Genomic DNA, 20,829 nt, shown 5'->3' on the forward strand with positions numbered 1-20,829 from the left:
TTTTCTCTTCCTGAAGAGATTTTTAAATCACTCATTGATAAGAAAGTGCAGTTAATCTCCTGTCAATGGCTTAATTTAAGGACTACCATGAAAAATAAAAAAGCCATAAAGTCCAAGCAGTTTATATCTCTGCAAGATACTAAATTTAGTGTGAGATTTTCACACCCTACTTCTGTGCAGACACACATGGACTTGCAGAATTATTTATTTTTCACAAAATCAAAAATATTTGTAATCTCCCCTAAATCTTCTAGGGCATATGAGCAACCATCTTCTTTCATCATCAAAACAGAATGAGATGGTTTTGGGAAAGGAAAGACACCTGGCAGATTGCCATCTCTACTCCTTCAGAACATTTCTATGCTCCGAATTCACTGTAAAGAGCGTTTTCCTCAAGCTGTCACTGTAGAACACATTTTCCTATCACTTTCAGAGATTAATCTATTATTTCTTATTCTTATTACACCGCTACCTCAATATAACGCCACACGATATAACACGGTTTCACCTATAACACGGTAAGATTTTTTGGCTCCCGAGGACAGTGTTATATCACGGTAGAGGTGTATTTCAAAGTCCTCTAGAAACTATATCCTAATGTCCTCCATGAATCAGTCTTTTAAACAAGACATATTTCCCAAGAAGCAGCAACAAGCAGATAGTATCCCTTTCATGTTGGTAGGTTGACAAGCTTCTTTGCACAACTCAGCAAGGCACTTAAGCATGTGAATAACTTTAAGCAATGCATAGTCCCATGAAGTTCAATGCAACTGGAGGGCCTTCAAGAAGAAAGTGACATGGTCTGATCAACAGGCAAGAAATGCTATTACCATTATTGGTATTACACTAGTGCTTAGAGCCCCAACTCAGATCAGGGTCCCATTGTGTTAGGCTACGGGCAGACAGACAGGAAGAAGCAGTCCCTGCCCTATGCTGTTTACAATCTAAACAGACAAAGGGCGGAGTGTGAGAGGGCGGAAAGGAGAGGCACAGATAGTATGTCTATACTGCATTGTGTGGAAGCAGAGAAAGAACTGACAGGGATTTGAAGGGGATTTCATATTCTTATGTGAGCAAGAGTCAGGCTAGCTGTAACCCTAATAACGCGAGATTTGTAGAAGCAAGGATTGTGTGAGGCGAGTGGGAAAGAACTGTGTGAGAAGTTGTTGCGACCGTGAGTTAGATAAGTATGGAATGTAGACTATAGTTTAAATTGGTGAGAAAAATAAGATATCAGGATGACCTACGCATAAACAAAATGCAGCTGTTGCCCATTATTATTTGTAACAAAAGGTATAAATGCTTGCTGTAATTGTTTGTCTGGGGAGAGACCTGTTTTGCTCTCTCCCTCCACGCAATTGCTAGAGATAATAAAGTAGCATTCCCGAGTATTTTTAAATGATTATTTTTAGGTGGAGAACAAAATGAATCTGGTTTCAAATGTGATGCCAGATAGCACTGATTTATCCAGACAAGCACCAAAGGTAAAATGGCAGATGCTTGGAAACACCCGGTCTCTGAGAGTCCTCTATGGCCTCAACATCATCTGCATTCATGTTTTCTCCAGAGAAGTTCTCCACCCAAATGGCTGAGCTACCATCTCCTTTCTGGCTGGGGGCCACGGTGGGTCTTCAGCAGAAACTATCCAAGGCCGCTGCTGCTTTGCTAATAGTGGGGGGAGGGAATGAATAAATGAGAGTATATGCTATGTGAAGAAAAATTACTTCCAGAAGAGAGCTGTTCTAAGATAAACACCTGTCTGAAGTTTTATTTCTAAATGTCAATCTTTTCCAAAGTCTGGGCATTTGAATCCATGCTATGTGGCAAAATTCAAAGAGGTCACTTTCCTGCCAGGCAGGAATCGAACTAGGCAGCTGAGGAGGAATGAATGATGAAAGGCTCCCAAAAGAGAGTGGAGATGCTTCAGTTCAACTGATTGCCTTTCCTGCCTATTGCTGCTGTTGATCCTGAGGCAGAAAATCGATATATTAGTATTGCTACAGTGTCATAGGTGTGCACAGTGCTATACAAACATATGCTGATATAAAAAGGCAAGTTCCCCATCATCAAGAGCCTTCAATCGAAGTGATACAAATGAGGGTGATGGAATCTCTCTCCAAAAGCAGATGAAACATCTATTCAAAATTCTGCTGTAAAAAAAACATCTACCCTGTCTCACATTCTGGCCATGTTCAGCCCCTCATCAAATATCTTCACTGGATTCGCATTGCATCCTGTATCAAAATTCAAGCTCGTTTTGCATCTCACAGTTTATCTCCTTCCTACCTCCTTCTGCTCTCTCACACACCTTCTTTGCTGTTTCAGGATATTGGTGGTTGCATGGCTTTTGCCATTGTGTTGGCAGCTACACTGGCAAAATAAAAGAAGGACTCCTGCTACAGCAAGTAAACCTCCCATTTGTGCAATCTGGATAGAAATGCTTACACACCTTTATCTACTTTGTACAAACATAAGGTAGTCACTGAGAGAGTTCCTTTGCTAGGATCCATAGTATGGTGTCACTCTACAAACCATGGAATATCAAGACTCTAAATTACAGTACTGCTCACCTCTCCATGAACCGAAAAATATTAATGAGAAGGTGCTGATGGGAATATCTGAAGTATAACAAGTCAGAATCAATTTTGAAGTAGCTTATCAGGGATGGATAGTAAAATGTCACTGATGGCTGCCAGAACTAAAGCTCAGCATTTCAACGTACCCATTACTGAGACGTCATATTCTATCAGCAGAGTCGCTTCTTGTCCACACTGTTTCAGAATACTCATGGCTTCAGCATGTGACGTTCCAAGGAGTCGAATTCCATCAACACTCAGCAACCTGTCACCAGGTTTGATTGTGCCCTCTCTGAAGAGAAATTAAAGGAACAGTCCTTATTAATTTAATAGCATGTGGTTTGGAGATAATAGCCACTTATGCAAAGCGATTCACTCACGCCCTTCCTGACATCTATCCCACTTGACTTTACTCTTAACATTTACTTTGACAGTAAAAACGTTCAGGGGTCATTGTGAAAAGGAAATTGCTTTAATCGGGAAATCAGTGATGGGAAAAACTACCCATCACTAAATAATCAAGTCACAGTGGACTGCTATTAGGTATTGGTTTTGTTACAATATATGCGCGCTCTCTCTCTCTCACACACACACACTGATGAAAAAGCAGATTGCTAACTGTAAGGGATCACCTCCTGATTTACATCCCTCAACCCATTTGGACAGCTCTCTTCTTCCCCATCTGCTATCTGAAAGAAAATTGGCTACCAATGCCATCCTCTCTCTAAGGTATATATCATAACATATCCTGAATTATTCTTAACCCAGGTCTCAGAGAAAATGGCAGGGAGGAAGGGAAACAGAAAAAAAAAGACAAGGATCTCTTGAACATTTGTTATTTATTAATTTTAGCCAGAGACAAAATTTCTGAGCATAAGCCAGAGAACTCAGCATCCTTTAAAGAAACTGTGTGTTTAGTTCCTTTAATGTTTTAAGGACACCAATTCCATTTCTGAAAATGTAATTGACATATAGAATCACTTATCAAAATAGCTTTTTTCTTCTTTTTTTTACAGGCATGGGATTTATATATATGTATATACAGAAAGAGAGAGAGAGAGAGAGAGAGAGACAGAAAATATGCTAATAGGGCCACAACCTAAACTCCTTACTCAGGACTGATTGAGTGGGAGTTAAGCCTGAGAAAGGACTGAGCAATAACTCAGGTCAGGATTGGCTCTAATATTTTCCCAGAAAAAAACCATAATACACATCTAGATCATTTGTTTCTGTAGTGCAAGAGAAATACATTTCAAAATACAGTATGGAATTAAACTGTACATTAAGGTTGCACTGTGCATCAAAAGGTTGTTTGAAAGCTGTGAAGAGCATGCGATAATCCCATCATAGGATTTTTAATTCCTCTCTCTCTCTATATATATATATATTAAGTCTGTGACAGGCAATTCTGAAACAAGCAGTTTAGTCTCTTAATTAAAATTCATGCTATGTCATCATGCACCAACCTCCTATGGTTGCCTATTGTTATTACAATGAAATGCATAATTTTTTAATTTCAAAGGATTGGGTTTGAACGTGTCTATTGTACTCCACAGATGTCTGTCTTAACTTCAGTCTCAGACAACCTAACCTTTCTCTTTTTCTCTCGCTACAGAGGAAAATGAATTGTACCTGTCAGCAGGTCCTCCAGGTCTAACACATGTTATTACAACAGGACGAGATTTATTTCTGTCATCATGTGCTCCACCTAGAAAAGGGAATAAAACACCCTTGTACTCCCCTTTTTTTTTTTAAATGAAAACTAATTTCCAAAATGCAATTCCAAAGGCTTGCAGCATGCACACTTACAGACTGGTTAGAAAAGCAAGAACCATTAAGCCACTAAAATACACCTACATGGCTGTACATGTAGAGTAATGCTATGCTAGTTTATAATAGAGGGGATTTCTACTCTACTGCTCCTTTAGAATAGGATTTGTTAAATGGGGATATTCATTTCTTAAAACCCCCCACAAATTCATTCCCCTTTTTTGTTCTCAGTACGCCCTCTTTACGCCTGTATGGACATTAGCACTAGATATCCTGAATACTTTGCTGCACCAGCGAGGGAAAAAATCTATTCTTAGAATAACACAACACATTGGGGAGATCCTACACATTGAAAAAGACCCAGGACACTGCTTTCCCTGAGGTTAGGGTTCTGTTACAGGTTCCAGGGCCTGCAATGTACAGGAGGACAGACTAGATGATCATGATGGTCCCTTCTGACCTTGAAGTCTATGAGCTAATAAACTCCCACAATTTACTATAGGAGTATCATTGTCTAAAAACTGCATAAAGATTTTCTGTTCTCTAATTCAGCGTGAAGACTCTCATTCTACTATAGAGACTGGGGATGTTACTAAACTATAAATCAAATTTTAATAGCTAGCTTATACAAACAGGGTATAAGGTATCTCCTTTAAGAGCCCTGATCCCATTGCAAATGGCAAACTTCCCATCTACTTCTCTGGGATGAGGATTTGGCCTTGTGTGACCCAAAGTCAGGTTTGTTCTTGGCATTCATTATTATTCATTACTATTGCTCCATAAATAAAAATTTATACCAGTTCATAAACACAGTTCATTAAGTACAGAAGAAATCATGCATTAATCACACAGGATTTACAAACTGTAGACAACAAATCTTGAAATATGATTGCACAGTATCATAAAAACTTATTGCTATTTTGCTTGTGCTCGTCTAGAAATTCAGACTATTCATGTTTACGGATAACTTACCTCGTATTACAAACCCAAAAGTGTTCCCTTCTTTATGTAAAGTAACTTCCACCGTTCTAAATATGACACCCGATCCTTGTACAGCTGAAAGATTTAAAAGAAAAGCTTTGTCTGATTATACTCATAGCTCTACCCTGCTTCCAAGCAAGCTCTTGAATTTCTGATCATACACTTGGAAGAGTTCAACTACAAAAAATAGTTTTTAACAGTTGTAATTTAACTACAACCCATGTTCTTACTGAGAACATTGTGGATCAGATCTTTAGCTAGTATAAATTGGCATAGATCCACTGAGTTCAATGGAGAGCAATTCCAATTGACAGCCTATGACGAAGTGGGACTGTTCTTAATGTTTTCCTCAGTTTCCCCTATGCAGTTCTCAAGTATCTAGGGGATGGGATAAGGGTGTATGGTTGCTGCAGAGCAAAGGGCCAGTGCACATAAATGCCTGACACTCTGTCTCCTGGCAACTGATGGCCTGGGCCCCTCCTCTGCAAAGGTGCCAACTGAAGGTGTTGGAGACAAAGGGATCAGGTAGCCTCCTGGCCCGGGAAAGAGACAAAGCCCAGAGGAGGAGGGGCTGGACAGGGGTTGGAGTTTGGAGCTAGCTGGGGACTAGGAGTGAGGTGCAGAGGGGGGGTCTGCCTTGCTGGACCCCAGAATGGACCCGGTGGAGGGGTCCCGTTCGCTGGACCTACAAGCTCTGTTTTAGACCATGTTCCTGTCATCTAATAAACCTCTGTTTTACTGGCTGGCTCAGAGTCATGTCTGACTGAAGTGCAGGGTGCAGAACCCTTTGGCTTCCCCAGGACCCCGCCTGGGCGGACTCACTGTGGGAAGCACATGAAGGGGCATATGCTGAATGCTCCCAGGAGAGACCCAGGAGGTGAAGCCGTGTGAGCTTCTTGCCCTGAAGACAGTCTGCTCCGAGGGAGAGAAGGCTCCCCAAAGTCCTGAGTGGCTTTGTGGGGAGCAGTCCCAGAGCATCGCCAGGGGACTCTGTGACACAGCCACTGAGGGATCAGGCTCTCTGTGTTTGAAGGTATGTCTACATTGCACACTCCTTTTGGCAGTGTGTAGAGTACATACACTACACACCCACCCAGCACAGGTATAAATAGCAGTGTAGATGGGGAGGTACTGCCTAGGCGAGCAGATAAGGACATGCCTGAACCCTGTAGGTATGTACCCTACTTGCTCAGGCAGTGCTTCCCAGCTGCTGCCACCCCCCAAAATCCCCCCCCCCCCCGCTCACTGCTATTTTTTGCCTCTCTGCTGCAGGAGTACTTCCCCATTGCAGGAAAAGGGTACAGCAGTTCCTTGTGGCGGAGAAAGGCTCCAGCAGCAGGGAGCTGTCAGAGCCTTTCCCCGCTGCAATGAAAGGCTCCAGCAGCAGGGAAAGCCTTTGGCAGGACAGAGGCAGCGGAAAGGCTCTGGCAGTTCCCCACTGATGAAACTGTCCTCGCTGCCTCATCCCCGACAGAGCCTTTCATTGATGCGTGTAGCTACAAACCACAGCATGGACACAGCCTGCTTTTCACTACGGTGTGTTGTTATACATCCCCTACGTGCCATGCCACGGGTGTGCAGTGAGGCACAAAGACGTCAAGTCAATTGCTCGAGGTCAGTTAAAGAGTCAGCTGCTCAACCCAGAATCCAGGAACCTTTCCTCTTGTTGCTCAAAAGGTAGAGTCAAGATTTTTAGGCTACAAACCTCACCAACATTAAGCTTATTTTTTTGACACTGCAAAATCAGTTGTTTCCAGAGTCAGGCTGACATCAGTTGAAAAGGCTGGTGCACAAACCAAGATGGTTGGGGACAATAAGCCATTGTATGAAAATCGAAGATGTTGTTGTTAAGAAACAAAAAGCCATTTACATTTAATTGCTAATAGAAAACACTTTGGAAGAAGTGGTGAATTCACTATTTCCAAAAAACTCAAAAATCAACAGGAGAAACATTTGCAAGCTTCTAACAGGGTCTTACAAACAAGGGAGCACACAAGGAATTAAAAAATTACTTCATAGCATTGTTCCATGTTGGACGTGCAGTTAGCAATGCTGCAGTGTAAATAGTTAAAAGGTCAGGATGCTGTTAATAAAGGCCATACTAAAGGTCTCTGTGGACAGAGGGGACAAAATATTGGTGCATCCACGAAATACAGAGAGGGGTCCCTCACCTACATATTGAGTTCTGTGCAAAATGGAAGGTGTGGGCAAGAATAATGGGATTACTACACTCTGCAGCACTGCCCCATCACAAGGTTTCTGTGAGTAAATTAATGTTTACTCCATCATTACTACTCCACTGGCGGGTGCCCCCACAGTCTGAAACCACAACTACCCCATCTCCCCCAGCAGTGCAGTTTCAGCATGCTGGGGGGATGACAAGGTCTGGAAAGCATAAGCTTATATACAGAAATCTTCCTACTATATTACAAGGCATAGTACATATAATAGTCAGTAGATGTCGACAGGGATAGCTAGGATGCTATTATTCAGTCTCATTACCAGCTACACTTGCACAAAGGTCAGAAATTCTGAAAACTTAAATGAATGGTTATGGTTACCACTGTAATGTAGCATGACAGACACATATTTCAACTGACCAAAGTCGCACATATACCAACAGTACCTAAACTGTAGAAAGTAGATTTGGTTAGCTGCAAAAGAAAAAAAATGAGAGCAAAATAACCACATCCACTGTTTAATGTATTTAATTAATTGAAATATCCTAAATTCTGAACATGAAGTTCAGTTATCCTCAGCAACCACTAATCAACAATAAGCATTAAAGCACATTAAGGAAGTTGCCAAAAGTTCATAAAAACAAAGAATTCCATAAGGAGAGTTAATTGCCAGCAGCTAGAACACAATGGGATTTATTAACCCTTGTCCCTTGAGGCACGATAATGCGTCAGGAATGTAGAGAGATCAATGGGATGCTCTGCTTCCAATATGCTGCAACCCTTTGTTTAGGCAGGAAAATCCTAGCAAGCTGGTTCTGCAGGTCTTCCTTCCTTTTCTTGTCCAGTATCAGTGAGAATAGACTTTTCCCACTTCCAGTCCCTCCAGTTCCAGCCCCCACCTTTCCAGCTCACCATCATTCCAACTACCACTACCCACCTGATTCCTCCCAACTGCCACTAATTCTCTCTCTCTCACTCACACACACATAAACCTTAAAAAAACTGGGGATGGATGGGCTAAGGAAAGAGAGAAGGAAGATGTTAAGTAGGACTGTGTGTACTTCTTTTCATAACAACACCCAAAATAAGGTAAAGTCAGCTAGCTTTGGGTGTCAACATGAACTTGAATCTTGGAGTCCATTTGGACAGCTTGAGGTCCTCCATTCACCCACTCAACCACACAGCTCCGAGCACATCTCCCCGTCTGCTTAAAACAACCCTCCAGGACTGATGTCTTCAGGGGGTATCATAGAATCATAGAATATCAGGGTTAGAAGGGACCTCAGGAGGTCATCTAGTCCAACCCCCTGCTCAAAGCAGGACCAATTCCCAACTAAATCATCCCAGCCAGGGCTTTGTCAAGCCTGGCCATAAAAACCTCTAAGGAAGGAGATTCCACCACCTCCCTAAGTAACCCATTCCAGTGCTTCACCACCCTCCTAGTGAAAAAGATTTTCCTAATATCCAACGTAAACGTCCCCCACTGCAACTTGAGACCATTACTCCTTGTTTTGTCGTCTGCTACCACTGAGAACAGTCTAGATCCATCCTCTTTGGAACCCCCTTTCAGGTAGTTGAAAGCAGCTATCAAATCCCCCCTCATTCTTCTCTTCTGCAGACTAAACAATCCCAGTTCCCTCAGCCTCTCCTCATAAGTCATGTGTTCCAGCCCCCTAATCATTTTTGTTGCCCTCCGCTGGACTCTTTCCAATTTTTCCACATCCTTCTTGTAGTGTGGGGCCCAAAACTGGACACAGTACTCCAGATGAGGCCGCACCAATGTCAAATAGAGGGGAATGATCACGTCCCTCGATCTGCTGGCAATGCCCCTACTTATACAGCCCAAAATGCCGTTAGCCTTCTTGGCAACAAGGGCACACTGTTGACTCATATCCAGCTTCTCGTCCCACTGTAACCCCTAGGTCCTTTTCTGCAGAACTGCTGCCTAGCCATTCAGTCCCTAGTCTGTAACAGTGAATGGGATTCTTCCGTCCTAAGTGCAGGACTCTGCACTTGTCCTTGTTGAACCACATCAGCAGGGCCGGTGCTTCCACTAGGCGACCCTAGGCGCTCGCCTAGGGCGGCAGGATGTGGGGGGCGGCATTTCGCCGCTCTCTACGGAATTTTGGCAGCAAGGGGCTTCTTCCACTCTGGGTTGTCGGCGGAAATTCAGCTGTGGGTCCTTCACTCACTCCGGGACCCGCCGCCGAAGTGCCCCGAAGAACGCAGCTTCAGAGGAGGAGCTGCTGCTGATTACTGTGGAGGAGCGCCGCCTAGGGCAGCAAAAACCCTGGCGCCGCTCCTGCTCATCAGGTTTCTTTTGGCCCAATCCTCTAATTTGTCTATGTCCCTCTGTATCCTATCCCTACCCTCCAGCGTATCTACCACTCCTCCCAGTTTAGTGTCATCTGCAAACTTGCTGAGAGTGCAGTCCACGCCATCCTTCAGATCATTAAGGTAGGTGATATGCTGGCCAGCTCTCTTCCCCACTCTTAGGCTCACCCTTTTCCCCATGACTAAACTGTTTAGGAAGGGACTGTCTGGTCCACATCATCCTCTTACCTCTTCTGTAGTTTGCCTATTATACCAGTGCAACCTAACATCCCTCTGAGCCTTAGACTGAGGTAGAGGTCAGTGAGGTGCCAGAGACACAAAGAACAGCAATGTTTGTACACTGAGAGGCAGGCAGGTCTCCTATCACCCAGAAAACCCTTATCACGAATCTGTTGAGGGTTTGGACTTGAAGAGGACAGGAGGAGGAAAGGAGTGAGTTGGCAGTACCTGAAGATGTTATGGAGTGGACAGGTCACTCCTCAATCATGACCCCAGAAGTCACAAAGGTAAGGTATTCATCAGAGGGGGCTTTATGCATGGAAGGGGACTGCATCTTAAAAGGAGGAAGGCAGAGGTACTGGTAAAACTAATGGGCACTATTATCTTCTTGAGATATCTTATTGTTAAAACAAAAAGGTGGAGAGGAACTGAAGACAGAGGTACAGGGGCAACAGGAAACAAAAGTGGAGGTTCGAGTTCCTGTTCTCTTCCCCCACCCTACTCCATAGTTCTCTTGCCTCTGAATATATCAGATGTATTTCCCAATATCCTTAGTTAATGGTCATCCCCAAAGTTATGGGGAAATAGTGAATAAGGAGTAGGTATAAACTGTTTACGTTGCCTGTATTTGGAATCTGATTTTCAATGGGACTTGTGCTCCTCAGCCATTTAGGTGATTTTGAAAATCCCACACTACATAATCATTTGATTTGACCATTTCTGTACTCTGCAATAACTGTAACGGAAACACACATTTTAAAAACCTCTTATTGAAAATGTCCGTTCTGTTATTCTGTATATAAGATGATTTCAGTTTATCTGTCCATTACTTACAGACTGGAGGGAGCTCATACTCCACTTCTAGAACAACCCTCTCGCCAACATTCTTGAGGAGGCTGATGATCTCGTCATGGCGAAATTTTGTCAGGTTGATTCCATTCACAGATTTGATGTAGTCTCCTACGTCCAGCTGGTCACTTCTGCAACAGACACATGTTCTCTTCCATAAACTTGTACGTCATGTTGCCAAAGTAGCAAAGTTGCTTTCAATTACATTTTTAGTGTTGATAAAAATGAATCTTGCCACACAACTAAATTCAAACAAGCAAAACCCTTCTTGTGCTGATTTTCCAAATAGCAGAGTGACATTTCAAGAATTTAATATAATATAATACATAAAATATATACAAAGAAGAGACATATTGGAGTATTAATTTTTGATGTAGGAAATCAGGACTGCATAACCATGCCAGTGACAGTACTCAGCTATACCTGGGATGATTTCTCTTCCTTCATGTGCTCTTTTAACCTCCCTCCCGTTCCCCTGCCCCCAACACCACCCGCCACCTCTCTCTGTTTGGGCTACTGCCAGAAGTATTTTCTGGACAAGTTGTTGCCTCCACAGCCAACATCACAATTACAGCAGGTAAGCCAGAGCCCATTGGCACATGTTCTGCTCAGTTACTTGGAATGATTTGCCTTAATCTGGGTCTCTCCAGTTGCATCTCTCCCCAGTTACACCTTGTTCCGCTTTCTCTGTAGAAGCAGGCCAGTGATATATATATATTTTAAAATCTTTAATAAACAGGTCATCAACAGTCATTTGAAACTATGATACCACCTTATCTGAACTTTTCAACTATATTTTTTTCTTGACATTATAATGTGTTTTTGTAGGTTTTATTCAAGGACAACAATTCATTAAATTTAAACCATTTATAAGAAATTAAATTATTCTTGAAATGATGCAACATCAGTATTTCTGGCTTTTTATCAGAGCAGCCTTGAGGGACGCAACGGTTCAACTACTATTGAAATGTTTCTTATATCGCTTCTCTGCTCTGATGTGCCGCTTTACAGATGCTGGTAGTCACTTATTTATTAGTGACCTTTTTGATGCGGTATGTATTTTTTGAAGCAATCACATCTTATAATGTATTTTGTGGCTTCAGATGTGGTTACCTAGCAGCGATTCCTCCTTGACGAAGGTTAGAGACTCTTGGTTTCCCATCCTTGTCAATTCCACCCGATACCGTAAGCCCTAAGGTGGTGCCTTCTTTTTTCATTAATTCAACTATTGTTGAGCCCTTGAATTCCTCTGTTGAAAGAAAATTATTGGCGTTATTAAAATTTAAATTGTATTACAGATGTTGCTTTTTTAAAAAACTATTTCATCTACCTCCCAAGGAAGTAATTTTGTATTTTAATAGGGTAAAATGTGTATATCTGCCTGCTTTTTATAATACAATTCACAGGCTTGGGCTACAAAGCTCTATGTATAGATAAATCTGATGTAGATATTCCATAACAGATTATTAAAAAATGCACCAATAGGCTAGTATACTTCAGACTGCCAATAAATACAAAGTGTGGCAAGGCTTACATAAAAGGTAATTTTTCTGTATTCTATTTCACATTCTCAAATCGCTTTCTTCTCTTTGATTTCTCTTTCTAAAACCAAGGTTTAAATTTACACTTTTGTTGGATAACAAATTGCTGGGATAAAATAAATAGCGGGCAAATGATGTAACTGAATTTTGGATCCAGACTAATTTTGAGGCCATTACTATATGTCCAGAATAATCAGGCATAATAAGATTTCAGGAAGAAATAAAATGCATCAGGTCCAATCAGTTCTCTCTCTAAGGGTAGGTATACACTAACCCCCCAATTTGAACTAAGGTACGCAACTTCAGCTACGTGAATAACGTAGCTGAAGTTTGAAGTACCTTAGTTCAAACCTACCTCGGTCCAGACGCGGCAGGCAGGCTCCCCCGTCGACTTTGCGTACTCCTCTCGCCAAGCTGAGTACCGCAGTCGACGGCGAGCACTTCCGGGTTCGACTTATCTCGTCCAGACAAGACGCGATAAGTCGAACCCAGAAGTTCGATTTGCTTGCCGCCGAACTACCAGGTAAGTGTAGACTTACCCTAAGATAAACAGAGTTCCACTTTAATCTACAGATGAAAGGTGTTAGTTAAATGCTATTTAACTATTATTAATTTAAGATCCAGTTCTGTCAGCTTTATATTGAGTAACACCTTTCTCTACAAGTAGTCTGACTGATATTAATGGGACACTTGCAGACTCAAGTGCTACTCCTGTGAGTAAGGGTGGTAGAATCTGGCTCAGAAGTGTCCAATAATGCCACATAGCATGCCTTGTCTTCTAAAGCCTGATTTTCAAAGGTAGCCTCAACTATAATTATTTGGGCACAATTTTGCACCCACAATTGCCAATGCAAAATCAGAGGTTGAATGGGGTCCCATTTACAGGCAGGGCCTCGAGATACACAGACTTATAAATGTGTGTTTTAAAAGTAGTGGCCTGTATCTACAATGAAGTGTATCATATTAGTCATTGAGACTCCTCAAAATGCACTGAAAAATCTATCCCTGTAAATCAATACTTCTAGCATTACGAAACACCATGGAACAAAATATTGCTGTGCTTTTTTTCCCCTTTATAAAAATCTGAAAGTGAATTTAGTGCCCATGAAAGTAAGTTAATGGTGGTACTAGCCTGAGCCAAGCACAGTGTTCATTTGTGTGGACAGTATGTAAGAATCTTTATAGAGCAGTGCCAATGCAATATCGTTGACCTATAAACACCCCTGCTATTCCAGTCTTAAGAGAGAGGAGGAGACAGGCAATTGTGGCCAATTGTGGGGTGGTTTATAAGGATGTGCACAAATGTGGACAAGGAAAGGTCTTCCAGCCTTATTTTAAATTTACAACTAATATGGGAACTGAAATTAGAAAAGAAAATTCTATTATTTGTCAAACTACAGAGTGGAATAAATGACATGAGTTCAGAAAATTCAGTGAATCGTAGCCTAAGGCTGAACATACGTATAGTTCTATTTGCCATAATCAGCTATAATAGAGACCTCAGTGGGTTAGGTAGCTTAGTGGTTAGTACCCTGAGTGCCAACCCCCCCAGCAGGCACGTCTTGCAGTCCAGGCTCTCTTTTAATCAGAAGTGCAGTGAGGTGGGAGGTGGGAGGGGAGCCCTGGACCGCTCACTCCATCAAGCTGTGATCCAGGGCTCAAGGAGGGTCAACAGTGTCTGGTCCCCACAGATACCTTCTGAGTTACCCTCCGTAGGTCACTTCCTACTGTCTGCTGTTCTTCCCCAGCTTCCAGTTCAATATGAGGTGAAAAGAAAAAGCTGCTGAGACAGAGAACAGGATGTTCCTCTCCTATGAATTCTTGAGATAGCACAACTCTGAATCTGACATTGGATGCATCTGTTTGGAGAATAAAGGGCTTCGAGAAGTCTGGGTGGAATAGTAGTGGCTCCTGGGTCAACTGGTCTTGTAGTGTACTAAATGCCTTGACACAGCTTTTGGTCCAATGGACCCTTTTAGTGTGGTATCCTTCACCAGGTCTGTCAAAAGGGCAGCAATGGTTGTGAAGTTTGGGATGTACTATCTCTAGTACCCCACTAATCCCCCCAAATGCTGGACTTGCTTTTTTGTGGAAGGGATGGGGCAGCCTGTTAGGGCTTGGACTTTGTCCACAATAGTTTGTAGCTGCCCTCCTCCCACCACGGTATACCCTGGGTAGGTGACTTCTTGGGTGGCCAGCCGACATTTGGTTGGGTTGCCCATCAAACCTGCCTCTTGAGAGCCGTAACGCCGCACCAATGTGCTCCATGTGCTCGGCCCAGATGACAATATTGTCAATGTAGATATCTACAGTACATGACCCATGCGGCCACAGTACTCTGTCCATCAGCCACTGGAAAGGTGACAGTGACCCCATGAAGTCTACAGGGCATGGTTTCAAACTGATATAGCCCCCATGGTGCAGAGAAGGTCTTTTTTTCTTTTCTTTATGGAGATATACCTCTCTCATAGAACTGGAAGGGACCCTGAAAGGTCATTGAGTCCAGTCCCCTGCCTTCACTAGCAGGACCAAGTACCGATTTTGCCCAGATCCCTAAGTGGCCCCCCTCAAGGATTGAACTCAGAACCCTGGGTTTAGCAGGCCAATGCTCAAACCACTGAGCTATCCCTTTAGACTTAGGTGTCAAGGGGATTCGCTAATATGAACAACGACAGCTCCCGTTCCTGACTGGATAGGACGGTCTTGGGGTATCTGGTGGCATAGTCCAAGATTACCAATGTATTTGTGCCCTGCTGCAGACTTCTCTACAGGCCGATCACGTCTATGCCTGTTCTCTTGAAGGGTACTTCCACAATGGACAGGAGGGCTTTTGGGACCTATTTCTGGCCTGTCCACTGACATTATGGACATGAAGCACAATAGTCTCATACCTCTTCATGGATGTCTGGCCAGCAGAACCTCATGGTCACACTGTCAAGAGTCTTCTTCCTCCCCAAGTGACCTCCACATGGGGCTGTGTGGGCCAATGCAGCACCCTCTTCCAGAATTTCTTGTTTTACCTGTCTTAGGATCCTTCATTGCCCAGTATGCCGTCTCCCCTATCAGTTAAAAATGGGGCCACTGTTTCAACTGCTGCGGGTCTAGTGCTTTACCACCTGCATGGGCAAGTTGCTCATAAACACTGCTCAGGGTCGGGTCATTTCTTCTTTCTTCCACAAAGTCCCCCTCATTGGACAGCAGGTCTAGGTTGAAAGGTGGCGGCGAATGCTTATGGCCCCAGTTGGGTTCAGGCAACGGGTCCTTTATCCATGAAGATGGTCCTACTGGAGGGTGTTGGTCCTCTGAGCCCCTTCCTTCTTATGGCTCCCTCTTGGCCGCTGGGGTTACCCCTGCCTTCCAGGGTCTTCCGGCTTCAGCTCTGCCTTTTTTACAGGGGCAACTCACCACCCTTTGACCACTTCTTCAAAGAACTTCCAGTTGTGCCCAAGTATGACCAGGTAGGCCAGGTCTTTTGCCAATCCAGCCTGCATCATTTCAGTATGTTTTTGCATGGCCAGTTGTAATTCTCTTTGGATAGAATTGTACATCTCCATGGATATACTGGAGATGGATTATGTTCCCAGTTGTACCTCCCGTCCTCAGCAGCCTCTCCCAGACCAAAGTCTGACTACAGAATGAGTTTATCAGACCATATACTGCTACACCATTCATTTGTACTGGGACCAAGATCTTCCCAGGGCCCCTCTTCCAAGCCCTGTTATCGGCAGTCCAGGCCTGCCCATAATCACAGTCCATGAATAAGAAGCCCTTTCTGAAATGTCCTTGCTGAACACATACAAAACAGCTCCCAGTGGGAGGAATTGGTCTCTCTGTTGATTCTCTCAAGGGGAGAAATCCCTTTGGATAAGGTCGTTCAGCCAGGCCAACCACAGCCCTCTTGGTCAGTGGAGGGCGGACTTCCAGGCTCTTCTCTTGGCCTTTGTGTCTCCCTCCACTAGAGTTGGGTGTCCAAACCTCCCTAATTACCTTTGTTGGAGTTCAGGCATTGGTACTCTATGGGGACTGGGGCTTCATAGGACTGACTTTTGGTGTTTCTGCCTCTAGCCCAAGGAACATCAGGTAAATCTCTGCCAATGACAGTGCCTTGGCCAAAGTTTCTGACCAATGTCTTACCACCCACTTGCACGACCCCTCTGGAAGGATTTAAGTGAATTGTTCTACAATGAGCTTTTCTGTCACCTGGTCTCCTGTACACATCTCTGACTGGAGCCATCGCCAGCAGTGTTTCTTCAGAGTCTGGGCAACAGCCCGTGTCTGCGCACAGGAAAAAATTTCTCAGGGTGGAACTGCTGTCGGTAGGTTTCTAGTGAGATGCTGGAGGCATCTAGGATGGCTGCTTTGACATGAGAGTAGTCCTGAGCAGTTGTCGCATGAAGACTCTGATACACCTCTCGGGACAGTCTGGTCAAGTAGGGGGCCAACAGAGCATCCTAGGATTTTATAATTATACTATGATAATTAATTATGATTTGATTTCATCCTGCCAGTCACCCTTTTTGAGTAGCAGAAAGGAATGACCCTCTGGGACTATGGGATTCTGTTTCCCATATGCATTACAAATTGGGCCCTTTTTAGTTCTTTGTTTTAAGGTTTAGTAAGTAAGAGACAGGATCCTGTAGTGTGTTTAAGTTAAGTAGATTAGAGGAACGTTGAAGGCCTGGGTCTCAATGTGAATTGTTTTGGTTATAAAACTTAGCAAGGTTTAATTTACAATGTCTTTTTGCTCGATATAAAATACTTTGTATTCTCAAAGGTCTCTGTAAAAGACTGTGTGAATGAGGAATGCATCCATCAGGAAAAGAGAAGGTGTGAAGGCCATTGTTAACCAGATGGTCAAGAAAGGAGGAGTGAAGACACTTATTGAGACTTATTGACACCAGAGAACCATCAACGCACATCCATGATTGAGGAAGGGCAGATTGACGACCTTGAGGTGGAGGCTGGCACAACTAAAGTCAATTGATTAAATCAAATCCGGGACAGGATGACCCTCTCGGAGGTGTTTTGAAATGTTTACATCAAAAGATAAAACCAATTAAGGAGTAACCAGTCATAAACTGACACAGCAAAATCCATAGACTTCAACAGAGAAAAAAGACTATAACAACAGGGTGCTTTGCCATGGGACTTTGGGTTCATCTTGCCACTAATCCAGGAGCATCAGATCATGACCGACAGAGCCCGGCTCCTCTCCGCCACCAATCTGGCTGGCCACTAGATTGATCCAGACTCTGGACTGGTAACTATAAACATCGACTAGCGGGGCTGTGTGCATGGTGTGTGTGTGTGACTGAAAAGCATATACTAACTGCTGTATTCTCAATAAATACAGCATGTTGCCTTCTCCCCTATAGAAGATCTTGTGTGCTTTGTTTAAGCATAACATTTTTGGTGGAGAATTGCAAAAGGGGGAAGAATTTGCGCTGTAATTATTGACAATACTGCTAAGGTGGTATACCATACACTTAAAGGTGATCGATCATTCAGGTGTGCACACCCCCGGTCATAGAGATACCGGGCAGTAAAGAGGGAACTAGGTGTGGTTAATATTGTATTCACTGTTGGTGCTCTCCTTGGTCCATGACAGCCATGCTCTCCAACGTGACCAGGAATGCCTCATGCTCATCCGAGGGCCCCATTTTAGTTAGCTTCACCGGGATACCTGGGCTTTTATCAGAGTTCCTCCAACCAATGGTTAAACTCAGGGCTGCCTCGGGTGATTGTAAGAGCATTGCCACCTGCTGGACTAGTTGCTGCTGTTCCTGCTGCCGTTGCTGGGCAGCGAGCTGCTGGAGCAGTTGGCTCTGCTGTTGCTGGTTTTCAAGAACCTATTTTAGCAGTTTCTCTATATCCATCCCTTTCTTTTTTTCCCACCTCCTTTCTGGTCTCCTATCAGGCCTAGGACACTACGATGCCCACACTCTCCACCAAATGTAATAGAGTCCTTGGTGGGTTTAGCAGGCCTAGTGATTAGTGCAATTAGTGCAACCCCCCCCAGCACCAGCAGGCAAGTCTTGCAGTCCAGCCCTCTTTTAATCAGAGGTGTGGCGAGGTGGGCAGTTGTAGGGGAACCCAAGTCCCCCCACTCCACTGGGCTCTGACCCAGGGCCCTAGGAGGGTCGGTATATTTGCCCTCAAAGGTGCCCTCCAAGTTGGTCACTTCCTACCATCTGCTGGTCTTCTCTAGCTTCCAGTCCAATATAAGGTGAAAAGAAAAAGAAAAGGCAACCAAACCACCAGCCCCAACTGGGCTCACCATACAGTTTAGTCTTGTCAGAGCATATAAGGGAGGTCTGTCCTCCAACCCAGCCTCCCCCTTCTGATCTGGGTTGCTCCCTTTTCAACCCTTTCTCCAATTGAAGCATGCTCTATGGGGCTGGATGGGTGGGTCTAGCTGGGTACAGTACTTTCTTTTAATCCCTTCCAGTCCAGTGTGGGGTTTGTATACCCTATTACACCATCTAAAAGGTATTAAACAAACTGGTAATATATCATCAAAACAGATCTGTGATATGAACCAAAACAATTATTTTAAGGCCAAAAGTTAAGGAAGAAAATATGACAAAGTTTGTAAATGCTAATGTTTCATATTTTCAAATACGTTTTAGAACTTTTTCCGAAGCCACCAATAATAAATAATAATAATAATGCAAGAGCACCTGCAGGCCCCAGTAAGGGACTGGGTGCTATTACAGTAAACTTAGTACACACATACAATAAAAAGAAAGTCTCCGCTCCAAAGAGGTTACAGTACAGGGCGCTGAGCATGCAAAGACTTACATATGTGTTTTACAAACTGTGAGTAGTGTCCATGAGCTTACAGTCTAAGTAAGGTGAATAAGTTAGCCTTGGGTAAGTAAGTTAACCTTACCAGGTAAGAGTCAGCATGCGTGTGGATTTAACCAATATTTTTATATGTGCCATTCTACCATAGACAAAAAGTGTCCTTTATATTTCCTGATTTTTACTCAGCATAGTACTTGGGCAACAAATATATAATTGAGTATCTGCTATAACAACTGAGCTCTGAAAACAATGTTATTTAAAAACAACTCCTCCTCCCCTTGAGCTGAATGCTTCTCTCAGTTACACTGTTGCAATCCCATAATTGAATGAGCCTGCTTTTCATTGGGGTCTTATTGGTATTCTGAGGCCAAAATCTGTCCTGCACACCACAGAACTGTAAGTAACCACCATCTTGGGACAAGAAAATTTCAATGATAACAGAAAAGGTGCTCAAATACAATGGTCACTGAGGTAGACTGAGTTGCACCCCAAGTGCACCCCAAGTGAAATCCAAGAGACACTATGACAAGATTATTATTTCTTCAAGAAGAATTGGATCACGATTACAGTAAAAGTTCCGTTCATGGCTCGAATTTTAAATCTGACCTTTGTGGGTATTTGTCCAATTAAAGAAAATAAGTTGATTTTAATCTTTTGATTTTCATCAAGTTGATATAAATATTATGTGTTAATGAACAGAAAGCAACAAAAATTAACTGAATCATCAGAAATCATTCTCTTCTCTGAAAATAAGAGAGATTTTCACAAAACTACAAATGGAGAGAACATTTACTCAAAAATATATTCAATTAATATATAAAAACATATGTGCTGCTTCCAAACATTTAGTGTGCATTTTTCATTCCTTTCAATGAAAGCTAGGATTTTATTAGTTTCAAGAAAATACTAGGAAGTCTAGATTTTCAGGAAATACATTTGCAGTTTAGTGAACTACTTTGTGCGGGGACTAAAAGCCCATGGAACTTAAAAAAACTACTTGTTCCTGCTGCTTATTTTTTACCTTAAGACATGACTAATTAATAAGGGAAATCTATGAAGAATTTTGACAATGCAGTACCTGTGGGAATTTCCTCCACACGTCAGCAGAATTTCTGCAAGGGAGGCATTTTGATTTTACATTCTAAATGGGCCTCTTTTGTGTCTTAATAACAGATCACATAAGGATTTAGAGGGTTGTTCAAAAATATAGACTAGCTTCTTAAACTGGATAGACTTCATGGCTCCTAATGCTTTCAGTTCATTGTTGGCAGGCATGGTTTTCTGGCAGTCTCAGGAAAGAGAAATATAGAAAGGTTATGGATAGGATTTGAAAACTTCCTTCCAGTATGGCGAATAGGGGTCTTTTCCTGGATGAGTACCATTAATTTCTGCAAAATCCAAGCTTTCATTTAAAAAATTTCAAATCCTTCTGCTGTGAAGAAATCCTTGAAAATATGAATCAAACATAAACCAATACAGAGCAGTCTCCCTGAGTCTGCAGACAGACAGCTCCAGTGCCTCTACTGATGACCACAGCTTGTCAAGCTGCAGCAAAATGAAAACTGACAAGTC

At 42.9% G+C, this 20,829-nt stretch overlaps 1 protein-coding gene across 11 annotated transcripts in view; it reads right to left on the bottom strand.

Moving 5' to 3' along the window:
• GRIP1 (glutamate receptor interacting protein 1) overlaps positions 1 to 20,829 on the bottom strand; it is a 357,507-nt gene that overhangs the window by 121,185 nt on the left and 215,493 nt on the right. For all 11 annotated transcript variants that reach the window (XM_054025817.1, XM_054025809.1, XM_054025854.1 and 8 more), the window contains exons 3-7: positions 12,023 to 12,158; positions 10,895 to 11,040; positions 5,319 to 5,402; positions 4,209 to 4,284; positions 2,723 to 2,868 (exon numbers count right to left, since the gene is read on the bottom strand). In XM_054025817.1, the coding sequence (XP_053881792.1) occupies positions 2,723 to 2,868; positions 4,209 to 4,284; positions 5,319 to 5,402; positions 10,895 to 11,040; positions 12,023 to 12,158 (588 nt within the window). The remainder of the gene's footprint in view (positions 1 to 2,722; positions 2,869 to 4,208; positions 4,285 to 5,318; positions 5,403 to 10,894; positions 11,041 to 12,022; positions 12,159 to 20,829) is intronic.

Source organism: Malaclemys terrapin, chromosome 1 (genome assembly GCF_027887155.1).
Source record: "Malaclemys terrapin pileata isolate rMalTer1 chromosome 1, rMalTer1.hap1, whole genome shotgun sequence".
Taxonomy (NCBI): Eukaryota; Metazoa; Chordata; order Testudines; family Emydidae; genus Malaclemys; species Malaclemys terrapin.